Genomic DNA, 20,781 nt, shown 5'->3' on the forward strand with positions numbered 1-20,781 from the left:
TAAGAACAATATACTTTAAAAATAAACTCCACAGGGCCTCCCCGGTGGCACAGAGGTTGAGCGCTGGGTTGCGAAGCTGCCCGCGGCCTCTGCGGCACCAGTTCGATCCCCGGCTGCTCCCCGGCCACCGGAGGAGGGTCCCACATGGCGCGCAGACCTCTCCTGCCGCCCGCTGCTCCCCTCAGCAGTGTACTTCGGTCCTTCTGCCTGCTCTGCTCCCCGCTCTGGCTCTGGTGAATTCTCTCACCCTCCCGCACTTCTGACTGTACCCAGTGCATGTATAAACAAAACAAGCAAACAAACAAACAAATAAAAAAAAAATAAACTCCACAATATTTTTTGAGAACTAAGTATGTTCAGTATGGTAGCTGAACACAAAAATTAAAGTTTCAGTTCTGATAAACTAAATGCAACCACCATTATTCTAATCTATTATGCCCTGACTTCACTAACATTAATGGGAGATACACCTTCTTAGGATAAAGAACTGGTTGTACTACTGAAAGGAATAGATACAGAGTTTGTTTATAAAGCTAATTGGATGAAGCCAAAAGCAAAGAAATGTGATTCATCACCGATAGATCAGCAAAGGCTGTAAGCATTCCCGGGGCTTAGTCGTACCTGGGAGAACTTCAGGACTTCTATGCCAGCATTCTCCAACTCTTCGGTGCAGTTTGAACTGATTAATGAATCAAAATTTCGAAGTACCTATATACAAACAGAGGCAGCATTGGGAGGGTGGTAGGAAAGAAATAAAACTTGATTAGAGATCTGTTATAAACTTTGAAGGGAAATTTCAGTATTATCCTTCCTCTTATATCCTTCCTCCACATGGTGAATAGGGTTTTAATAAGTCCTCTGTTTTCCTAAGTTGCTACCAATGTCTCTATTACACCAAATTTCACCAACCTCTGTTTCAGACTTTAGATCTTCATACCTCTACTATCTTTGCCATGTTCCTCTGCTCCCAAGTTTGCTTCTTTATTTCTGTAAGTTTAAAGACCAGACTCTTTTCCCTTTCAGTATTTTAAGGTCAATTTTCCTTCTGATGACTTATGGGAAGATTCTTTCACAAAATCTCCTTATCTCCAGGTCCTCCCCGGTGGCGCAGTGGTTGAGCGCTGGGTTGCGAAGTTGCCCGCAGCCTCTGCAGTGCAGGTTCGATTCCCGGCTGCTCCCTGGCCACCGGAGGGAGGGTCCCACATGTCCGCGCAGACCTCTCCTGCCGCCCGCTGCTCCTCTCAGCAGTGTACCTCGGACCTTCTGTCTGCTCTGCTCCCCGCTCTGGCTCTGGTGAATTCTCTTACCCTCCCACGCTTCTGACTGTACCCAGTGCTTGTATAAATAAATAAATCTTAAAAAAAAAAACAAACAAAAAAACTCCTTATCTCCAAAATCTAGGCAGAAAAGTCAAGTGTAATCTATCCTCAAATCCTTCTAATCATATAATTTTACTTTTCTGATGAGGAAGCTGAGATTTCAAGAAGTGGAGTGATTTTCACTAGAAAGGACTAGAGTTAAGATTCGAATTGACATGGGTCTGATTCTTCAGGTCAAGTTCTTTCCACAATATTATGCACTTGCTTTTTCTCACCCTACAAATGTGGAAGCCATTTAAAAGCACCACTAGGACCATGACCACTGCTTGCCTTGTGAAGTTCAATGAAAATGAGAATCTTATGAAACCTTGAGTTAATTAAGAGCTACATGAATTCTGTAGCATAACATGATTGAAATAATAGAATCAACATAATAATCTGTTTTTGCTGTCAGGATTGTTATTCTTTTTCAAAATTCCCATTATATTTTTTCCAGTTGGATTTCAATGTTCCAATGATGGCTTCCATTACTATCCTAGAGAAATCGTTATTGATGTTATTAGAGAAAAGTATTCTTTAAAATAGTCGTTGCTGGGCCTCCCCGGTGGCGCAGCGGTTGAGCGCTGGGTTGCGAAGCTGCCCGCGGCCTCTGCGGCGCCGGTTTGATCCCCGGCTGCTCCCCGGCCACCGGAAGAGGGTCCCACATGGCGCGCAGACCTCTCCTGCCGCCCGCTGCTCCCCTCAGCAGTGTACTTCGGTCCTTCTGCCTGCTCTGCTCCCCACTCTGGCTCTGGTGAATTCTCTCACCCTCCCATGCTTCTGACTGTACCCAGTGCATGTAAAAACAAAACAAACAAATAAAATAAATAAATAAAACATGCCTCTATAAAAAAAAAAAAAATTAAAAAAAAAAAATAAATAAAATAGTCGTTGCTGTCTAACTTTACTTAGGCCTCATATTTTTTTTTTCTCTAGAGATTATGTGATACCACACATGAAATGCACCCCAGGCAAGGTAAAAGTAAACTGACATGGGTTATTCAGAGTAGAGCTAGAATAAAAGTACCCTGGGACAAGGAGAAGAAGGAGGATGAGTCTCATCCATTGGGGGTAGGAGAGGGCAAAAGTCAAGTAGATGTGGCTCTCGACAAATGCAGGAATCATCCACTCTGCTAAACTTCTGTGATTTAGTTACTTATTATATATTATATATATTATAAATTACATTCAGACTAGCATCCCTCTGACTTTCTCCTCCCATCCAATTTGCTGGATAAAGCCCAACAATGCAAAACAAAGTTTATCAACGAAAAACATGGCTCAGGACATAAAGCCTCTGGGAGTTAATTATATGGCAAGTCTAAAAGCCAGAAAGTTCCTTGGAGTGCACGCTAACTAGGATTTTGGTTTTCTTTTTCCTTTTCCATTTGCTCAAATAATCAAGAATTAATATCACAGCATTTGAGTGTTCAGAGATCTTATAAATCCTATCCCAAAGGCAGGACAAAATGAGCCCTAGTTCTTGACATGAACTTGACATGAAAAGCCAGATTCTTAGGGGCCAGAACTTAGGCCAATGCTCTTGTTACTGCCATGTCTCTGAAAGCTCCAATACCGTGCCACAACCCATTGGTGCTCAGTCACCAAGCAACAAAACATAAAAGACAGTATCTCATCAAGTAATGACAAACATGGAAGTTGAATTTTAGCAGAACAAATACTGGCCTGGGCATTCTGAAACCTTAATTTACTCTCAGTTTTGACACCAATGAGCAATCATAAACCTTATTTGGGTTTAATTTCCTACTCTATAAAATATGGTTTGAGTAGACAATCTATAAGCTTTATTATTTTGTTAAATTGTGGTTAAAAAATATGTAACATTAAATTTACCAATTTCACCATTTTTAAATTCACAGTTACATAGTGTTAAGTATATTTCACACTGTTGTATAACAAATCCCCAGAACTTTTTCTCATTTCAAAATGGAAACTTTATACCCATTGAAAAACTCACCATTTTTCTTCCTCCCCCAATTTCCTGAAAACCATCATTCTACTTTCTGTCTATAAGTCTGACTGTTCTACATGCTCATACAAGGCGGGGGAGTCACTGCAATATTTGACTTTTTTTGGTCTGGTTTATTTTATTTCACATAATATCCTCAAGGTTCATCCATATTGTGGCATGTCGGAGCATCCTTCCATTTTATTTTATTTTATTTTATTTTATTTTATAGAGGCATGCTTTATTTATTTGTTTGCTGGTTTGTTTGTTTGGTTATACATGCACTGGGTACAGTCAGAAGCGCGGGAGGGTGAGAGAATTCACCAGAGCCAGAGCGGGGAGCAGAGCAGGCAGAAGGACCGAAGTACACTGCTGAGGGGAGCAGCGGGCGGCAGGAGAAGTCTGCACGCCATGTGGGACCCTCCTCCGGTGGCCGGGGAGCAGCCGGGGATCGAACCGGCGCCGCAGAGGCCGCGGGCAGCTTCGCAACCCAGCGCTCAACCGCTGCGCCACCGGGGAGGCCCCATCCTTCCATTTTAAAGCTGAATTATATTCCACTGTATGAATATACCACATTTTGCTTATCCATTCATCTATCAATGGACATTGGGGTTGCTTCCATTTCTTGACATTGTGAATAATGCTGTCATAATATTGGTCGGCAAATATTTTTAATAAGTTTCCTTTTCATGCAGAGAATTTAGCAAATGTCTTGATTAAATATTAACAATCCAGCACTATATGATCATATGAAACTGATTTTCAGAATAAGAGATTAACCAGATAGCCTGTTCAATTTAGTATTTATATTTAAACCTCTGTGTCTCCTTATTAAGGTATTTGATATTAGCTACCACCTTATGATGAAACTACCAACTAGTATGATGACACAAAAATCATTAGTATCAAAAATCAATAGCAGCTGATATCTGGGAAGCACATAACGCCTAATTCAAATAGCTGGGATAAAGCCCCACATGGACCAAAACGGCTGACTTCCACATGCTTTACACCCTAGCATTTAAAGACAAAATAAAATTCTTGCTGTAGGTTCTTGAAAAAATTAACATCAGGGAAAAGGGAGGGGAAAAGACAGACTTTACCTTATCATACCGTATCATTAGTGATGTCTTAGAACCCAGGGCTGAAAGGATCCCAGCTATCTCCACAGCAATGTAACCTGCACCAACAATGACAGCGCGCCTAAAATGAGAGCACAGGGTAAGTATTTTTAAATTCAGTAAACCTATTTGAGAAAATTTTTTATTTACAGGAGAGTTTTTTTTAAACCTGTGGCTCCTAGTGATTTTTTTTTTTTATTTTTTTATTTTTTTTTTTTTTTTCGAGTCAGGGTCTCGCTATGTTGCCCAGGCTGGAGTGCAGTGGCTATTCACAGGCGCGATCCCACTACTGATCAGCACGGGAGTTTTGACCTGCTCCGTTTCCGACCTGGGCCGGTTCACCCCTCCTTAGGCAACCTGGTGGTCCCCCGCTCCCGGGAGGTCACCATATTGATGCCGAACTTAGTGCGGACACCCGATCGGCATAGCGCACTGCAGCCCAGAACTCCTGGACTCAAGCGATCCTCCAGCCTCAGCCTCCCGAGTAGCTGGGACTACAGGCGCGCGCCACCACGCCCGGCGGCTCCTAGTGATTTAAGGTAAAGGTATGAGCATGGATTATGAGTCACCCTTCATGAAGGTCTTTCGGAAAGCACAGGATTAAGACCTCAAATTGCATTAACAATATCTGCCAAGTGAGCAGTAGAGTTGAGCAATAATGGCTCCAGAGCAATAATGGCTCCAGAGTGAGTGTTACTCACCAAGCAACAAAGGCTAACAGTGTCCCTCCTCCAATTCAGAGGTATCATCTTTTATCATGAGTGAAAAGAAAATCCCTTTAACCTAAAAAGCATGCAGTAGGCAGCTCCCTCGAATTACAAAAATAATCTTTCTCATTATCTTTTTTCTCTTTCCACATATAAATCTATGAAAGAATTTTACTAAGGCTGTTTGAGCAAACACACAGAAAGGACAATGAGAAAAACTCTATTTGTGTGAGTCTGAAGAGCCTTCATTTATCAAGATGCCTCTGCATGAATTGCTTTGAAAACCAGAATCAATTACTTCAGACACAGTATTAATTGATGCTGTCCCAGGTTCAAGAAAAAGGACAGTTTTTGGACTTTACTGTTAATTCTTCAAAACCACTCTGTATTTGATTCTGGTTCTAAAATTTCTGCAGGGTCTCCCTGGTGGTGCGAGGGGCTAAGTATCAGCACTATGATGCTATCCACAGCCACTGCAGCACGAGCTCGATCCCCAGCCAGGGAGCTGACCCACATGGTGCTGCAGACCTCTCTGTCTCGTTCCACTGCTCCCCGCAACAGTGTATTTCAGTCAATCCACCTGTTCTGCTCCCCACTCTATCTCTGGTGAATCCTCTGACACCCCACAATTCTGGCCTACACCCCAGCTCTTGTATGTATAAACAAATAAAAAATAAATCTTTAAAAAAAATAAAAAAGAAGATTTCTGCAAAGGCACAAAAGACTTGAATCCTTTACTTAGAGGTGTTAGTGGATGAGATACCCAAGGTCCTAAAAATAGAACAGAATTCAGGAAATATCCACTTCTAATGACTGGGAAGGTGAGGAAGAAGAAATGTTAGCAGCAGACACTGAGGAAGATGGAACACTGAGGGCACGAAGGAAATCAGCTTACCTAGGCAATTCTTCCAGTTGAAAAAATCCATCGCTGGTTATTCCCAGGCTAGCACCTATGTAGGAAAATGCAATGTAGATCACACAGACCAAGCTTTCTCTTGTAAAATAATCACAACATTTAATGCAAGAACCAAATACTTTGTCATCACACTCTCTGTTTTGACAAATTTTGTTGAAGTCTCTACTTGGGAAGATGCCAACCAGATCTTCCCTGAGTCAACATTTTAATTTTCTCTCTAGAAATTGGAGCAATGAAACTTCTCTGAGGATCTAAGATCTTCTCAGCTCTCACTGAATAGTCTCCTTGCTGGCTTTCTGTCACTTTCCTACCTTTAGATCAAACTTGGCCTTTGCCTCTGCTTTTTGGTTCAAAAATTTTGATCAACTTCCTCAACTTGTAGTTCAGGCTTTGACCTTCTCCTCATGTTCCAGGTGCATATTTCTAACTATCCCACTATGTAATTCTACTCAGTATCAAACTCAACATATTTAGAATAGAATTATCTTTTATCTCCCAAACCATATCCCTCTCTCAAATTTACCACTTCCCTTAAAAGGCCCACCTTCCACCAAGAATCCCAAGCCTTGAGTTGTCAATTGTGATTCCTTCTTTCACTATCCCCTTAATAAAGATATCACATGTCTTGTAACAACCCATTTTTAAAAAAGATTTATTTATTTATGCATACAAGAACTGGGGTACAGGCCAGAAGTGTGTGTGTGGGGGGGGGGGTGAGAGGATTCACCAGAGACAGAGTGGAGAAAAGAACAGGCAGACTGACTGAAATACACTGCTGAGGGGAGTAGCGGGCAAGTGAGGAGAGGTCTGCTGCGCCTTGTGGATATCTCCCTGGCTGGGGATCGAACTCATGCTGCAATGGCTGCAGATAGCTTCATAGATTGCGTCTCAACCCCTTATGCCACCAGAGAGGCCCGTAACAACCCATTTGACAAACATGCGAGAGAGAATCTCTATCATGCTGAGAAGTAAAGGTTGAGGCTCTTGTGGATTATTCTTCCTGTTACCTATGTATGCCTGAGATGAAATGTCAGGCACGGCTAGATGAAATGTCTGTCTTTGCCCTTTTACTAGGCTCCACTTAAGCCAATTACATTTAGGTTCTGCTGAGCTATTCTCTCATTGCCTTGTCCAAAAGAATGAACTGGTATACACAGATCCCTTGGCATGGTTTGTAAAGTAGAAAACAATGGTAGGGGCCTCCTTGGTGGCATAGGGGTTAAAGACAGTACTATCAAGCTAGTGCCAGTCACTACAGCATGAGTTCAGCTGGCGGGCCAGGGAGCTAACCCACATGGCACAGCAGACCTCTCCTGCCTCACCTGCTGCTCCCCTCAGCAGTGTATTTCAGTGGATCCAGTCTCTCTGGTAAATCCTCTCACCCCCCACACCTCTGGCTTACATCCCAGTTCTTGTATGCATAAATAAATAAATCTTAAAAAATATATAAGAAAACAACGGTAAACTCCTCTGACTGTTATTAATTAGGCTAAACCTTTGGAAAACTCACCAGGGATCTGGCTCTCCTGAGGATAGGAGGGCATACCACCTGTGGCAATCAGGATGTGCGGAGCAGTGTATTTTTTCCCATTGACCTCTACTGTGGGTTTGGGATCACATGTGAAAGCTGCATGGCCATGGATGATATCTATGTGGGACTGAAGAAGGAGTCATAACATTAGCCTGTTTTTAAGAGTAAAAAAAAAAAAGAAAAAGAAAAAACTATCTACTGCAACTTTTTAGATCTTTCCATTTCTGTGCTGAGGATTCTTTTTGTTTGCTAATGCCAAATACTCTGATGTTTGAGTTTTTGCAGAACTTTGACAATTAATACTTAGGTAAGACTTTCTGCTGATAGGTAATCTCAAAATCACTAATAGTAAAAGAAATAAAAGAAACAAGAGCTACATTCATAGGCTACATTCTAGTCTAGCCAGATGTGGAAGCATATTCCAGCAAGAACAACTCCTTCTCAAAGTCCAAAACTCAGCACACTCACCTTGGTTAGATTATTTTGATAGATGGTGTTCAGGCGGCTTACATAGGCATCCCGCTTTTCCTTTATAATGCTGCAATGAAACCTGAGTCAGTCCTGAGAAACAAGATTTGCCTCTTTCAGTTGAGTAATGAGTTCAGGGTGCTCTGACCCTGAACACCGCTGAGTAGAGAACACCAGACTGTCAGCAAGAACCCCAGTGAGTGAATGTCTTTGAAGACAGGTGCCCCTTCCCATGTCCATTTGCCTTCCCACATCTATAGAACCCCTATTCTATCCCATGGAGAACTGCTCAGTGGGCTTCCATGACATGTAAATTTTTGTCTGCACAGAAGATAAGGAGAACTGTTTTGGCACAGTGCCTACTATGTGGTCATCACTCGATAATATTTTCTGAATAAATGGATTTGCTAAAATTATTTAAACTTCAAGAAGTTTATGGCAGTTCCTTAAAAAGCTAAACATTAGGGGCCCCCCTGGTGGTGCAAGAGGTTGAGTCTCAGCACTATGAAGCTATCCGCAGCCATTGCAGCACGAGTTCGATCCCTGGGCAATATGGCACAGCAGACCTCTCCTGCCTTGCTCGCTGCTACCCTCAGCAGTGTATTTCAGTCAGTCTACCTGTTCTGTTCCTCATTCTGTCTCTGGTGAATCCTCTCAAACCCCCCCCCCAACCCCACACCTCTGGCCGGTACCCCAGTTCTTGTATGCATAAATAAATAAATCTTAAAAAAAAATCTAAACATTAAACTGCCCTATGACCCAGCAATTCCACTCTTGACACAAATTCTCTTAAACCCAAAAGAATTGAAAGCAGGGACTTGGAGACCAATGTTCATTGTGGTATTATGTGCAATTAACAAAAGATGGAAACAATCCAAAAGTCCATTGAAGAATGGTTGGAAAAAACATGGTATATAAATACAATGGAATATTACTCAACTTTAAAAATAAACGAAATGTGGATACATGCCACACATGGATCAACTATGAAAACATCATGCTAAATAAACTAAAACAGGCATAAAAGGACAAGCATTGTATGAAGAACCCTAGGAAAAACAAATCCATAAAGACAAATCCATAAAACAAATCCATAAAACAAATCCATAAAAACAAATCCATAAAAACAAATCCATAAAGGAAATAGGATGGAAGCACCAGAGGTTGAGGGGAGGGGAGATGAGGAATTATTATTTAATGGGCACATAGGTTCTGTTTGGGATGGTGGAAAAGTTCTTGAAATGGATAGTAGTAATGGTGGCAAAATGCCAAGCGTGTGTGCACCCTTATTAAATATCATATATTTAATAATAACACTGAATTAGACATAGAAAATGGCTAGAATGGAAATTTTTATGGGGTGTATGTATATTGTCATAAACCACATTACTGAAGTATGATTGACAGACAAAACGCTGCAATATTTAATGTAAACAACCAAGTGAGTTTGGAGATAAGTTTTCACCTGTGGAACCATCACCACAACGAAGACCATAAGCACATACATAACTTACACAAGTTTATATTATATATATTGTACAATAACAGCACTCTCAGAAAAGCTTATGGTTCAGTTTAATTATGAGAGAAAAATATTTCTTACAAATATTTACAAATTATTTTTAACATACTGGGCACTAACACACTTACCGCCAATTGAATTTACTCTCACAACTTTGGAAGCCATAGTCAACATGATCATGCATGAATTCAGAATGGACAGCTGCGTTCCACATCACCTGTAAAAGACAAATAAATAAATGTGAACAACAGTAGCAATGTGCCCTGGGGGAAAACAGAAATCATGCACGAAAGGGTACTATATAATTGCAGGTAAAAATTCTTAGCCTTAAATTCAAAACAAAACTAAACATTTTAAAAGAGAAAGTTCAATAACATGGCCAGATAGATTTTATAGCAAGATTTCCCAAAGTTGGGGGAAATTACTTCCACTGTTAAAGTCTATAAAAGGAGGATGTTACAAGCCTCAAAGTCCTTCCATTAAAATTATTATTTTAATTACATTTATTGTTGCTTACGTTCTCTTTTTGAAAGTCCCAGATTTTTTTAAGCACTGCTTTTGTGATTAGTTCTTGGAAACTGAATTTCATCTGTATTTCACAACAAAGTGGCTCAAAAGGAAATTATTAAATGAATTCCCATTATGTGTGCAGTAGCTACAAACATGTCCTTGTAAGGATGTGTGCAATTAGACATCTGGAAGTCAGAAGTTTGATGCATGTTTTGGGAAATGTAGCATATAATCTGTGAAGACCTTTTATACCAACTGATCATCATTACTGAACTCACATCAATACTCAGAACTCTAGATGACAAACTACCATCTTCTTTGCCAGATAAGCTCAAGATTCCTTTTTGAGAAGCCTCGGATGCCTTCTTTGTATATTTCTGCCTTTATGCCTAAAGATGAATAAATTAACAACTCTGCTAGTTTGTTTTTTTTAATTGAGGTGAAATTCATAAAACATAGAATAAAACATTTTATCTGCTAGACTCTTTGTTTTATCAATGCATATGAAAAATTTGTAAATATGACATAGTTATTTTAGGAAACTTCAGTATGTCTCATATCATCATGAGATATCCCATATTTATTTCCAATTTATATCATTATAGTAATTAACACCCTCTTTAGAGGGTGTCTCGATATGAACTGCTTTGGGCTTTTAGGTTTACACCTAATCATGTCTAGTTCCTTCTCTACTGTTGCTTCACTCTACACTTTTGGGGGGCGGGTGGGGGGAGAAGTTTCTAGGCTTAGGTCTATTCTTCTACAAAGTAAGAGGAATTATTAACTGATCTTCAAGAATGCAAAAGCACTGTGAAATCAGTAGAGTTCTACAAAAATAAAAGGTAAATGTCCAGCATAAGTGTTAAGAATGAAAGGACTAAGTAAAACACAATATATGGGAACAAAATATTACAAAATCATGCTACTATGCACTATTAACCAGAAGGTATTTTAAAATAAAGATGGTGCACCAATCAAGGCCATATTTACTATTATAACTGGATTAAACTATGGAAAGCACCTTAGAACTATTTATATAATTCATATATCTACAACTGCATGCTTCCAAGTAGAACAGATTCCAAATTCCAGGAGTAAAAGGAAAGAAAACAACTGAAGAAAACCATCCCAGAAAAATTTCCTAAAATAAACAAATTACCTAGACTAGGGAACAGATTACAGAAAACCTTTAGGGAATTAAATTCAAGGTGTGTCTCTGGTGAGAGTAGAATATTTGCTTACACGCCACAAAATAAGCTGCCAATTTAAAATGCAATCTCAGTAACAAAGAGTTGTATTTTTGGATTATAACATAATTTGAAAGTACATTCAAATAAGGAATAAAATTACTTGCAAGTATAAACAAGCTGCAGTTTCAGAAATAAGAGTTGCCATCTCTTTCACTTTGTCAAAGGTGAAATTTAAGGGCCTCCCTGGTGGCCTAAGGATTAAGTCTCAGTGCTACCACCGTGAATGCCCACGACCAGAGCCTGAGTTCAATCCCAGCCAGGGAGCCACCCACATGGTGCAGCAGACCTCTCCTGTTTCGCCTGCGGCTTCCCTCAGCAGTATTTTTCAGTCAATCTGCCTATTCTGCTCCCCACTCTGTGTCCGGTGAATCCTCTCACCCCCTGCACCTCTGGCCTGCATCCCCATTCTTCTATGCAAAAATAAACAAAATCTTTAAACAAACAAAAAAAAAGGTGAATTTAAGTTCATTCATTGTGACAGATATTGAAACCAAAACCACTATAGTGGCAGAGAGAATCTTTGCTGCTAAAGGAGTGAATGGAAATAGTTAAGATTCTATTCATAATTTGATTTACCATCTGGGTTTCCCTATTGTGAAAAAGCTACTCTGTACAGATAACCATTCCTAATTGGTCCAGATATAATCTCACTCACCCTAATCAATCAATGTATTGTTTTATAAAACAATTTCTTTGTAGTTGGGTAATCAATTCACTAGTCTGTCTGATCTCTCCTGAGGGTACCAAAAACTTGAAATACTGAGCAGCAAAGATGGGGACTAAGACCTAAGTATATAGTTCTATCAAGACTGCTTACCACAAAGTTACCCAAAACTATAATCACAAATGTCATTCAAGCAACTTGAGAAACTCAGTCTTAGAGTGACCACTAGATACCCAGTCATAAGACATGAGATTTTAACATGAATCATTCATAGATTTTAACATCAATCATTCATTCATTTTAACATGAATCAACATAGCTTTCTTTGTTTTAAAACAAAAACTACCACAAAATAAAACAAACAAACAAAAAAACCCATAAAACATCTTTCTAGGGCCTCCCTGGTGGCGCAGCAGTTGAGTGCTGGGCTGCGGTTCTTGTATAAATAAATAAATAAATCTTAAAAAAAATCTTTCTGGAAGAAAAACAATTCTAGTCTCCCCAGGAAAAACTGATTCAGAGACACATCGGAGCAGCATTGTAGGCAGTTAAGCAGAGCTGTCTGTGGGAGATGCTTCCATCTGCAAACACTATCCACCTGGTCTCTTTCATACCAGCATTTCCGCTGAGAGTTGCTTGAAAACTTTCTTATTTCCTGGCTAGAGTTCCCTACTGAGGAAGAGTCATCCCATATAGAAAGCTATCTATGCCATTACTAGATATTTTGTTCCTTTCAGCCCATCAGAAATTTGAGACCAGATACTGTGTTCCATTCCTGAATAACTACCCACTATGCGTCTATAGGAGCTTTGTCACGGATGAGAATATAGCACACGGTGAACGGCCAGGATGAATTTCTTCTGGATACAGGATGTAGTTAGTGTCCAGGAGTTAGTGTTTCTGTGGTTATCTCTCTAGCAATCCTTCCCTTCCTCAAGTCTCTCCTACAGGAATAATTCAGTCCTGACCAGAATCTAAAGCAACCTATAGAGGTTGCTGGGTGAGACCCAGTGGTCTCCTGGAACCACTGGGGTGGCGGTGGTGGGGTTACTGCTAATATCATATATGTGGTAGATCAGAATGGAGAGATGGAGAGAAATAAGGGTGCTTTCTAATATCCTTGAGTGCTAAGTCAGTCTCAGAAACTGCCCAGCTTCAGGCTGCGTAGTGTTATTAAAATTAAATATCCTATTGTGTAAATCACTTTTACTTTTGTAATTTTTCGAAAAGGGTTTTTAAAGGATACACTTGGAAACAGCATTATTTTGACCATGATTTACCAGATGTAAAAGGAATGTAAAAGGAGTAAGAAATAAAAATTCTACCTTTTTGGGTACACATCCAACATTCACCTGGGGAAAAAAATAGAAAAGGACATGTTTTAAGATTATTAAACCCAAACCATCAAACTTACAAACATATAAGAAATGAAGTCCAAGCATCAACCCATATGTCCTTGAGTTCTAAGTTACCATCTGTAGTTACCTCCTTTTTTCTATTACAATGTTAGGAAAGATCTAAATTTTTTTTATGTGATAAGGCAAACAATTTTAGTCATCAACAGTGTGTCAAGAGAAGCACCACAGGGATGTTACAGTCAGGAAGTAGCAGAAGCCTACACACACACAGCAGCTAGGGAAGAAGCCGGGGAGGACAGCAGCACAGAGATCAAAACCCACCAGCTGAAGTCCTGGAAACCCACTATGGCATGTGCTGGGTAAAACACCCTAGTGCAAAATCTATGTGATTCTTTAGGACAACAATGAGGCAGGCAGTAAGGTTCATCCATGCTATGCAGTTCTATATAATTGCTACAGAGAAGTCACAAATTTGACTCAGTCTTCTAACAGCCAATACATAAAGGAAAAGAGAAATAATTTTAACATTTCACATCAAAACTAACCAACTGCTTAGGAAAAATAATATTCATACCTGCTAGACTAAAGAAATTAGTCTACCAAGGATCCCTGTAGGCAAGCTATAATGCATATGTTTACATACAAGTTTTCATTTATTTCCTTTTGATCTGGTCCTAAAATTTCTACCTTGTGGGGTGGGGGAGCTGCTAGGTTAAGAGTAAAACTGATGACAATTGCTTTAGGTGAAGATTCCCACTTGATCAAATGGTAACCACTGGGTGTAACCTAGCAGAGAAAGTGGTTACAGAAGGAAAACTAGATTGAAAAGCTAACTAACTACAGGCCCTTTAGTGCTAGAGACTGGACATGTAATGTGTATTTCAGATGTACTTAAACCTTATAAATACTTACTGGAAGTGTTGATGATGTGTCTTGTTCACTACAACATTGTTGTAAGACTTAAAAAGCAAAAATCACCTGTACATCTTATAGTCCATTTGGTTGCTAAATGAATGTTTACGTACTGGTGAATATTTATCGAAAGTCCACAAATACAAGGTACATAGCATAGAACTTAGGATGCTTGTCAACGATAGCAAGAAAACTTGAGGAAATGCTAGATCTCATAAAATAACTATGATTTATGATTACTTTGAAGCAGTTAGTCTCAAAAAGTAACCTAAAATATAGAAAAGCTAAATGCAGAAAGAGATCATGTCATGTCTAAACACTTACTTGGTAAAATAATTTTCCCTACTATTAGCTATTATGTAAAAAAATATTTATGCAACAGTGAAAACCATAAACACTCCATAGAAAACTGCATTAGAAAATTAAAGGTGAAGACAGGCAACTATTAATCAGAGACCCTCTGCAGAGGAGGAGGACGGAGAGGGATCAAAACAGGGGAGGGAGGAACACAAGGGACTATGGTGATGATGCATGGATAAACTGGTGGCGGGAATTTTCTGGGGACTATACCTGAGAGGAGAAAGCATGCATGCTACAAAAAGGAAGAATGATATAACATATATATGTAAAAAATGTTCTTTTTTCTTTAATGATTTATTTATTTTTTATATAAGAGCTGGGCACAGGAGGGTGAGAGGATTCACCTGAGACAGAGTGGGGAGCAGAACAGGGAGATGACCGAAATACACTGCTGAGGGGAACAGCGGGCGCAACAGGAAAGGTCTGCCACACTATGTGGGAATCCCCTGGCTGACCAGGAATCAAACCCGTGCTGCAGAGGCTGCGGACAGCTTCACAGTGCTGCGCTCAACCCGCTGTGCCACTGGGGAGGCCCTATATGTAAAAAAATTTTTCAAAATTAAAGGCGAGGGCCTTCCTGGCAGCCTAGGGGTTAAGTCTCAGTGCTATCAACACTCTGGCCTGAGTTCATTCCCCAAGCAGGGAGCTAACCCACATATGGCACAGCAGACCTCTCCTGTCTCACCTGCTGCTCCCCTTAGCGGTGTATTTAGGAAGATCTGCCTCTTCTGCTCCCCACTGTCTGGTGAATCCTCTCACCACCCCCCACCTCTGGCCTACACCCCAGTTATTCTATACAAAAGTAAATTTTAAAAAGTCTTGAAAAAATTACAGATGATAGATAATCAAAATTAAGTATTTTCAACTCATTAATTTCATTTCATTCATGATCCAGTAGAAAGGATCAAGTATGCCAGTGTTAGAAAGCACACACGATTTATTCCAGCAATTCTACAATTAGGAATATATCCTATAATAGGATATGTTATGCTATTATGCTCAGATGCCCAAAGATTCATGTCTAAGGAAGGATACTCCTTGCAGCACTGTCACAGCGAATGACTAGAAATGAGTCAGTAGGGAGTATCATTGTAGAGAGATTACTATACATTTAAACTATATAATACTCTGCAGCCATTTTAAAGAATAAAACAGATTTCTATGTACTGTTATGAGCCGTTCTAAAACATACAATATTAAGGGATAAAAAGAAATTTGCAGAACCACATGTATTCCATGTTTCAATTTGCATCTCTATATATTCATAAATCTAGTCATATGGCTGGTCATGTGTTTGAGCCAAGGCCTCTTTGAAGTGGATGCCCCTAGTAGATGGATGCCTTAGCAAGTTTGAGTCAGACATTTGCATTACAAAAAAAAAGTTAACTGAGAGCTTGCAGTACATTGCCCAAATTTCATTAGACTGAGGTTGTTTGAATGAGGGAATCTTATTCATCTATTGTACTATATCCTTCTATTCTTCTAGTAGTTTCAAATTCTAATTGCTAATAACATACCTGGGGCAATGCCATTATAATCCCACTATTTGGCACATAGGAAATACAAAGCAGTGGAATACGTTTCTACACAGGCTCAGGTTATCAGTCATTTGGGATTTTTTTTCCAGAAAGAGATGAGTCACACTGTCTAGTTGTGGACTTGGATTTTTTATACGATTATGCTACAGTATGGATTCATAAGGCAACAGAAGCAGGACTCAGAATGCTGAGTGTGGAATTCAAGCCTAATAAAATAAAGGAATTAACACTTATAGTAACATTACAAGTATAATTACAAGTATTTCCCATTCAGAAAGTGCTTTATATTAGCAATTAGAATAATTTATGACTTTCTACCTAGACTGTCCTTGTGTCTGAAAAAGCGAAGCAGAGGATATGCTATTTCTCAGCCTCACATATTTAACAGTTATGGACACGGATGACAAGAGTCAATTCTAAGGAAGGAGGCTACAGCTAGTTTTAGAAACCTAGTTACTTACACTCCAGTACAACACATGAGATTACCAGCTGCCTCTCTGACTGGAAAGGGAAGAAAAGGATAATTAGTCATTACCAAGCTGATACTTCAGTGAAACAACATCAGATCCCATACCTGTGGTTTTGACCTATTGGTTACAGAGGTTCAAGTGATCCTTACCTTGGATATGATTAACATGTTAGATCACCTTACAGAACTGAGAAACATTTTGCCTACTAGATTACCAGTTTATTATAATGGGATATTAGTCTGGAAGAGCCACATGGAACAGCCCAGGACACAGTATCTAAGTGGGAAGAGTGAAGAGCTCCCACACCACTCTCTCAGAATGTTCACCAACCTAGATCTCTGAACCCCATCCTTTTGGGTTTCTACAAAGGCTTCATTACAAAGTCCTAAGTGATTAAATCATTACCAGTTGGCGATTTTTTTTAATGCATACAAGAGCTGGGGTGTAAGCCAGAGGTGTGTGGGGGTGGGGGAGTGGCAGAGGAATGGGTAAGAGGATTCACCAGAGACAGAGTGGGGCGCAGAACAGGTAGACTGACTGAAATACACTGCTGAGAGACAGGAGTGGTCCACTGGGCCATGTGGGTTAGCTCCCTGGCCGGGGATAGTGCTGCTGTGGCTTGTGATAGCTTCATAGTGCTGAGACTTAATCCGTTGCACTACCAGGGAGACCCCCAGTTGGCAATTGACTCAACTTCCAGTCCCTTCCCAGATCAGAGTAGTGAGAGTGATACTCTAACCTTTCTAATCTCAGGTTGGGTTTCCCTGGTAACCAGTCCCTATTTTTAGGTTCTTCCCAAAAGTAATCTCAGTAACATAAACTCCAGTCTGGTTGAAAGGGGTTTGTTGTAAACACTAAGATACCTTTAGTACTTTTATCGCTTTGGAAATTCCAAACGTTTAAGTAGCGCTGAGCCAGGAATGGGGAAGAAAGCCAAATACATATTTCTTATTATAAATCACAATAGCATAAGCTGGCACATATTAAACTGTTGGAATAAGGAGTAAACTCTGAATCCTTCAATGACATCCTAAATGAATTCCACACTCTGACAATTTTACAGACTACACCCCCATCTCCATGCCGAAGAGATCTCAGGAGCCAAGGATACAACTCCTGGTATACCAAGAGCTTGACATCTAGAATGGGGGAGCTGTGGGAACCAGGGGTGGAGTTAAGTAGCCATGCTTGGCAGATAATTAAACACATGTGGGTTTATGCTACATTGATTGTCTGGGTTCATCTGCACGCTGGAGACTTGGAGGAGATGTGGAAGAGAGAGGCTGCTTTCGTCTTGACTTCATGTTGGATTATATCTTATATTTCCCGTTTTCTCTCTCTCCTCTGCCCCTTCTCTCTAGGACTTGCCTAATTCTTTTCTTGTGGTTCCTTGCCAGCTGGTGTCTTAGGCCTGTGACAAGGTTTTAGGCCTCAGTGGCTCTGAGTCAAGCCTGTTTGGCTGGGCATTTGCCCATGAGGGGATGGATAATTTTCTGAGTTTTACTAGTTATGTCCTTTCTTCCTTACAGTTATGTGTGGACTAACTATGTCTCTCTTGCCCTATGCACACTAATTCTATTAAAAATAATTTATGCCAAGATATGCTTTTTTTGGCCTTTGTGTGCAAAGATGGGTGAATCCCTTTCAGAGTGTACCCCTTAAAAGTTAGGGATATATGGGTGATCCCTTATTGTGTGCTAACAAAACATTCAGCATTCCTGCCTTTACCTTACCAAATTTCAGATAAGGTTTAGCCCAAAAAGACACAGGAGAGATAATTCTGTGTAAAGCATAATTTAAAGGAAGAAAATACGCTGATACAAGAGGTATTAAGAAAGGCTGGAACTGGGGTCTCCCCAGTGGCACAGCAGTTGAGTGCTGGGCTGCGAAGTTGCCTGCAGCCTCTGCAGCACCGGTTCAATCCCCGGCCACCGGTTGAGGGTCCCACATGGCAAGCAGACCTCTCCTGCCACCCACTGCTCCCCTCAGCAGTGTACTTTGTCAGTCTGCCTGTTCTGCTCTGGCTCTGGTGCATTCTCTCACCCTCCCACGCTTCTGACTGCACCCCAGTGCTTGTATAAATAAATAAATAAATCTTAAAAAAAATGAATAAACATAAAAAAAGATTGGAACTGAATGATACATAGTATTGCAAACCAATGTTACCTCAATTAAAAAAAACAAACTAGAAAGGTTGGAACTAAGGTTGTTTAGACTCAATAATTAGTTAAACACAATATTAGATTAATGTAAGACTCCCAGCCCCAGATATTGTGAAATTTAAAAAAACTGTTACCTCGGGGCATCCAGCAAGACCCAGAAATAGTTGAGACAAGCTGAACGGCTCTCTTTTGAACTGTCATTTCTCTTCTATCTGATGCTTAAAGCAGTGGTTCAGGCCCCCTAACTTCTGCCCTCTTCCAGCCACCCCCCCCCCCAATGATCTGGACAGTGCAATTATTGAGATAATTCTATCCAATGTGGTTGGTTACTTCACCTGACCACAAAGAAAACTTGTCTCCCAGGCTGGGCACTGAGCTATCTACCACCTTGAAAAGAAAAAGATTTAGGTTCCCTATTTAATCCTATTTAATCTCTAATGTTGCAACACTCAGTGAGCAAGTGGTTATTAGTAATAACTGACTAGAATATACTTACAAAAGCCAAAGGTTATTAATACGTCCACAAAATTTCTTCAATTCTACTCTACAAGAAAAGATTCTCTGTTGTTACTTGTTCAAATCTTGGTTTATGAAAATTAGAAGCTCTGAGGGATGTAGAAGCAGACTTTTCTCTTTCTGGTGCTACAGACTTAGTGGGTTCTGAGGCTGATGGCAAAGTAATATTATGCTAATGGTAAAAGCTTAGAGTAGAAAATTTACAATGGACATTTTTACAAGGTCAAAAACCAGAGGTGTGGGCAAAAAGGCTTATCAGGGGAAAATCTACCCAACCTGACCTCAAAGCAGTAAATTCCATAAAGTAATTCCATCAAAGAACAATAATATATAAAGACACAAAATGCAACCCATTTAGACTGCCCGTATATGTTAATGCAAATCTCTTTTCTCTTAATCAATTTGCCCCTTCCAAAAGACACCTCTTGTCTTTTAAGAGTACTGTCCTGTGTCTGAACAGGCATCTTCGTTTCTTAATAATTTTGATATGTGCCACTGAATGGGAGACTCTGCCAAATTCTCTCTCAGAGGGACCCAAGAACCCCACTCCCCAAACCTCATCACTCAGATTGGTACAAAAAATCAATCAACAAGAAAACCAATGTCAACCTATTTCAACTAGACTTACCCTTTCTGATCACTCTTATTTGGCACTTATGAATATAGATGTGCTGCATTTTATGAAAACTCTGAATGCAGGAAACAAAATAAGATATTTTCTATTTTTGAAGGTTAACCATCAATACTGAAGGAACTTCAGAGTTCCTTTAAGTAAATGTATATTGAAAAACGTAAGTTCAAGAATGGGACATTATGACAAAGTACGTGAAATAAACCATTCACAGAAAAAAAAATACTGCCAGATTCCACTTAGATGAGGTATCTAAAGTAGTCAAATTCATAAAATCACAGAATGGAATGGTGGGTGCCAGGGACTGGAGGGCAGGGGAAATGGAGAGTTATTAATCAACAGGCACAATATTTCATCTAGACAGAATCACTAAGTTCTAGAGATCTGCTGTACAACATTGTACTTGAAGTCAACAATGTGTACTATATACTTAAAAATGTGTTGAGCCTAGAACTCATGTTAAGTGTTCTTACCTGGCGGCCTAGGGGTTAAGTCTCAGCACTGTCAGGACAATAGCCTGAGTTCCATCTCTGATCAGGGAGCTAACCCACATATAGCACAGAAGACCTCTCCTGTCTCCCCTCTGCTCCCCTTAGCAGTGTATTTCAGTAAATATGCCTGTTCTACTCCCCATTCTGCCTCTGGTGAGTTCTCTCATCCCACCCCACCTTCGTACCTCTGGCCTATACCCCAGTTTTTCTACACACACACACACACACACACACACACACACACACACACACTCACACACTCTCTCACACACTCCTTACCAAAATAAAAGAAAAAAGCATATTCAGCCTTATGGGAATATATACATC

General features: G+C 40.1%; 1 protein-coding gene across 1 annotated transcript in view; it reads right to left on the minus strand.

The window, feature by feature from the left end:
• Nucleotides 1-20,781, minus strand: part of GSR (glutathione-disulfide reductase) — a 34,527-nt gene that overhangs the window by 8,128 nt on the left and 5,618 nt on the right. The window contains exons 2-8 of the mRNA XM_037526007.1: nt 13,342-13,368; nt 9,721-9,809; nt 8,071-8,140; nt 7,582-7,729; nt 6,051-6,105; nt 4,431-4,530; nt 622-708 (exon numbers count right to left, since the gene is read on the minus strand). Coding sequence (XP_037381904.1) covers nt 622-708; nt 4,431-4,530; nt 6,051-6,105; nt 7,582-7,729; nt 8,071-8,140; nt 9,721-9,809; nt 13,342-13,368 — 576 coding nt within the window. The remainder of the gene's footprint in view (nt 1-621; nt 709-4,430; nt 4,531-6,050; nt 6,106-7,581; nt 7,730-8,070; nt 8,141-9,720; nt 9,810-13,341; nt 13,369-20,781) is intronic.

The sequence above is a fragment of the Talpa occidentalis genome, unplaced genomic scaffold (genome assembly GCF_014898055.3).
Source record: "Talpa occidentalis isolate TD23 unplaced genomic scaffold, MPIMG_talOcc4v2.1 talOcc4.4, whole genome shotgun sequence".
NCBI lineage: Eukaryota > Metazoa > Chordata > Mammalia > Eulipotyphla > Talpidae > Talpa > Talpa occidentalis.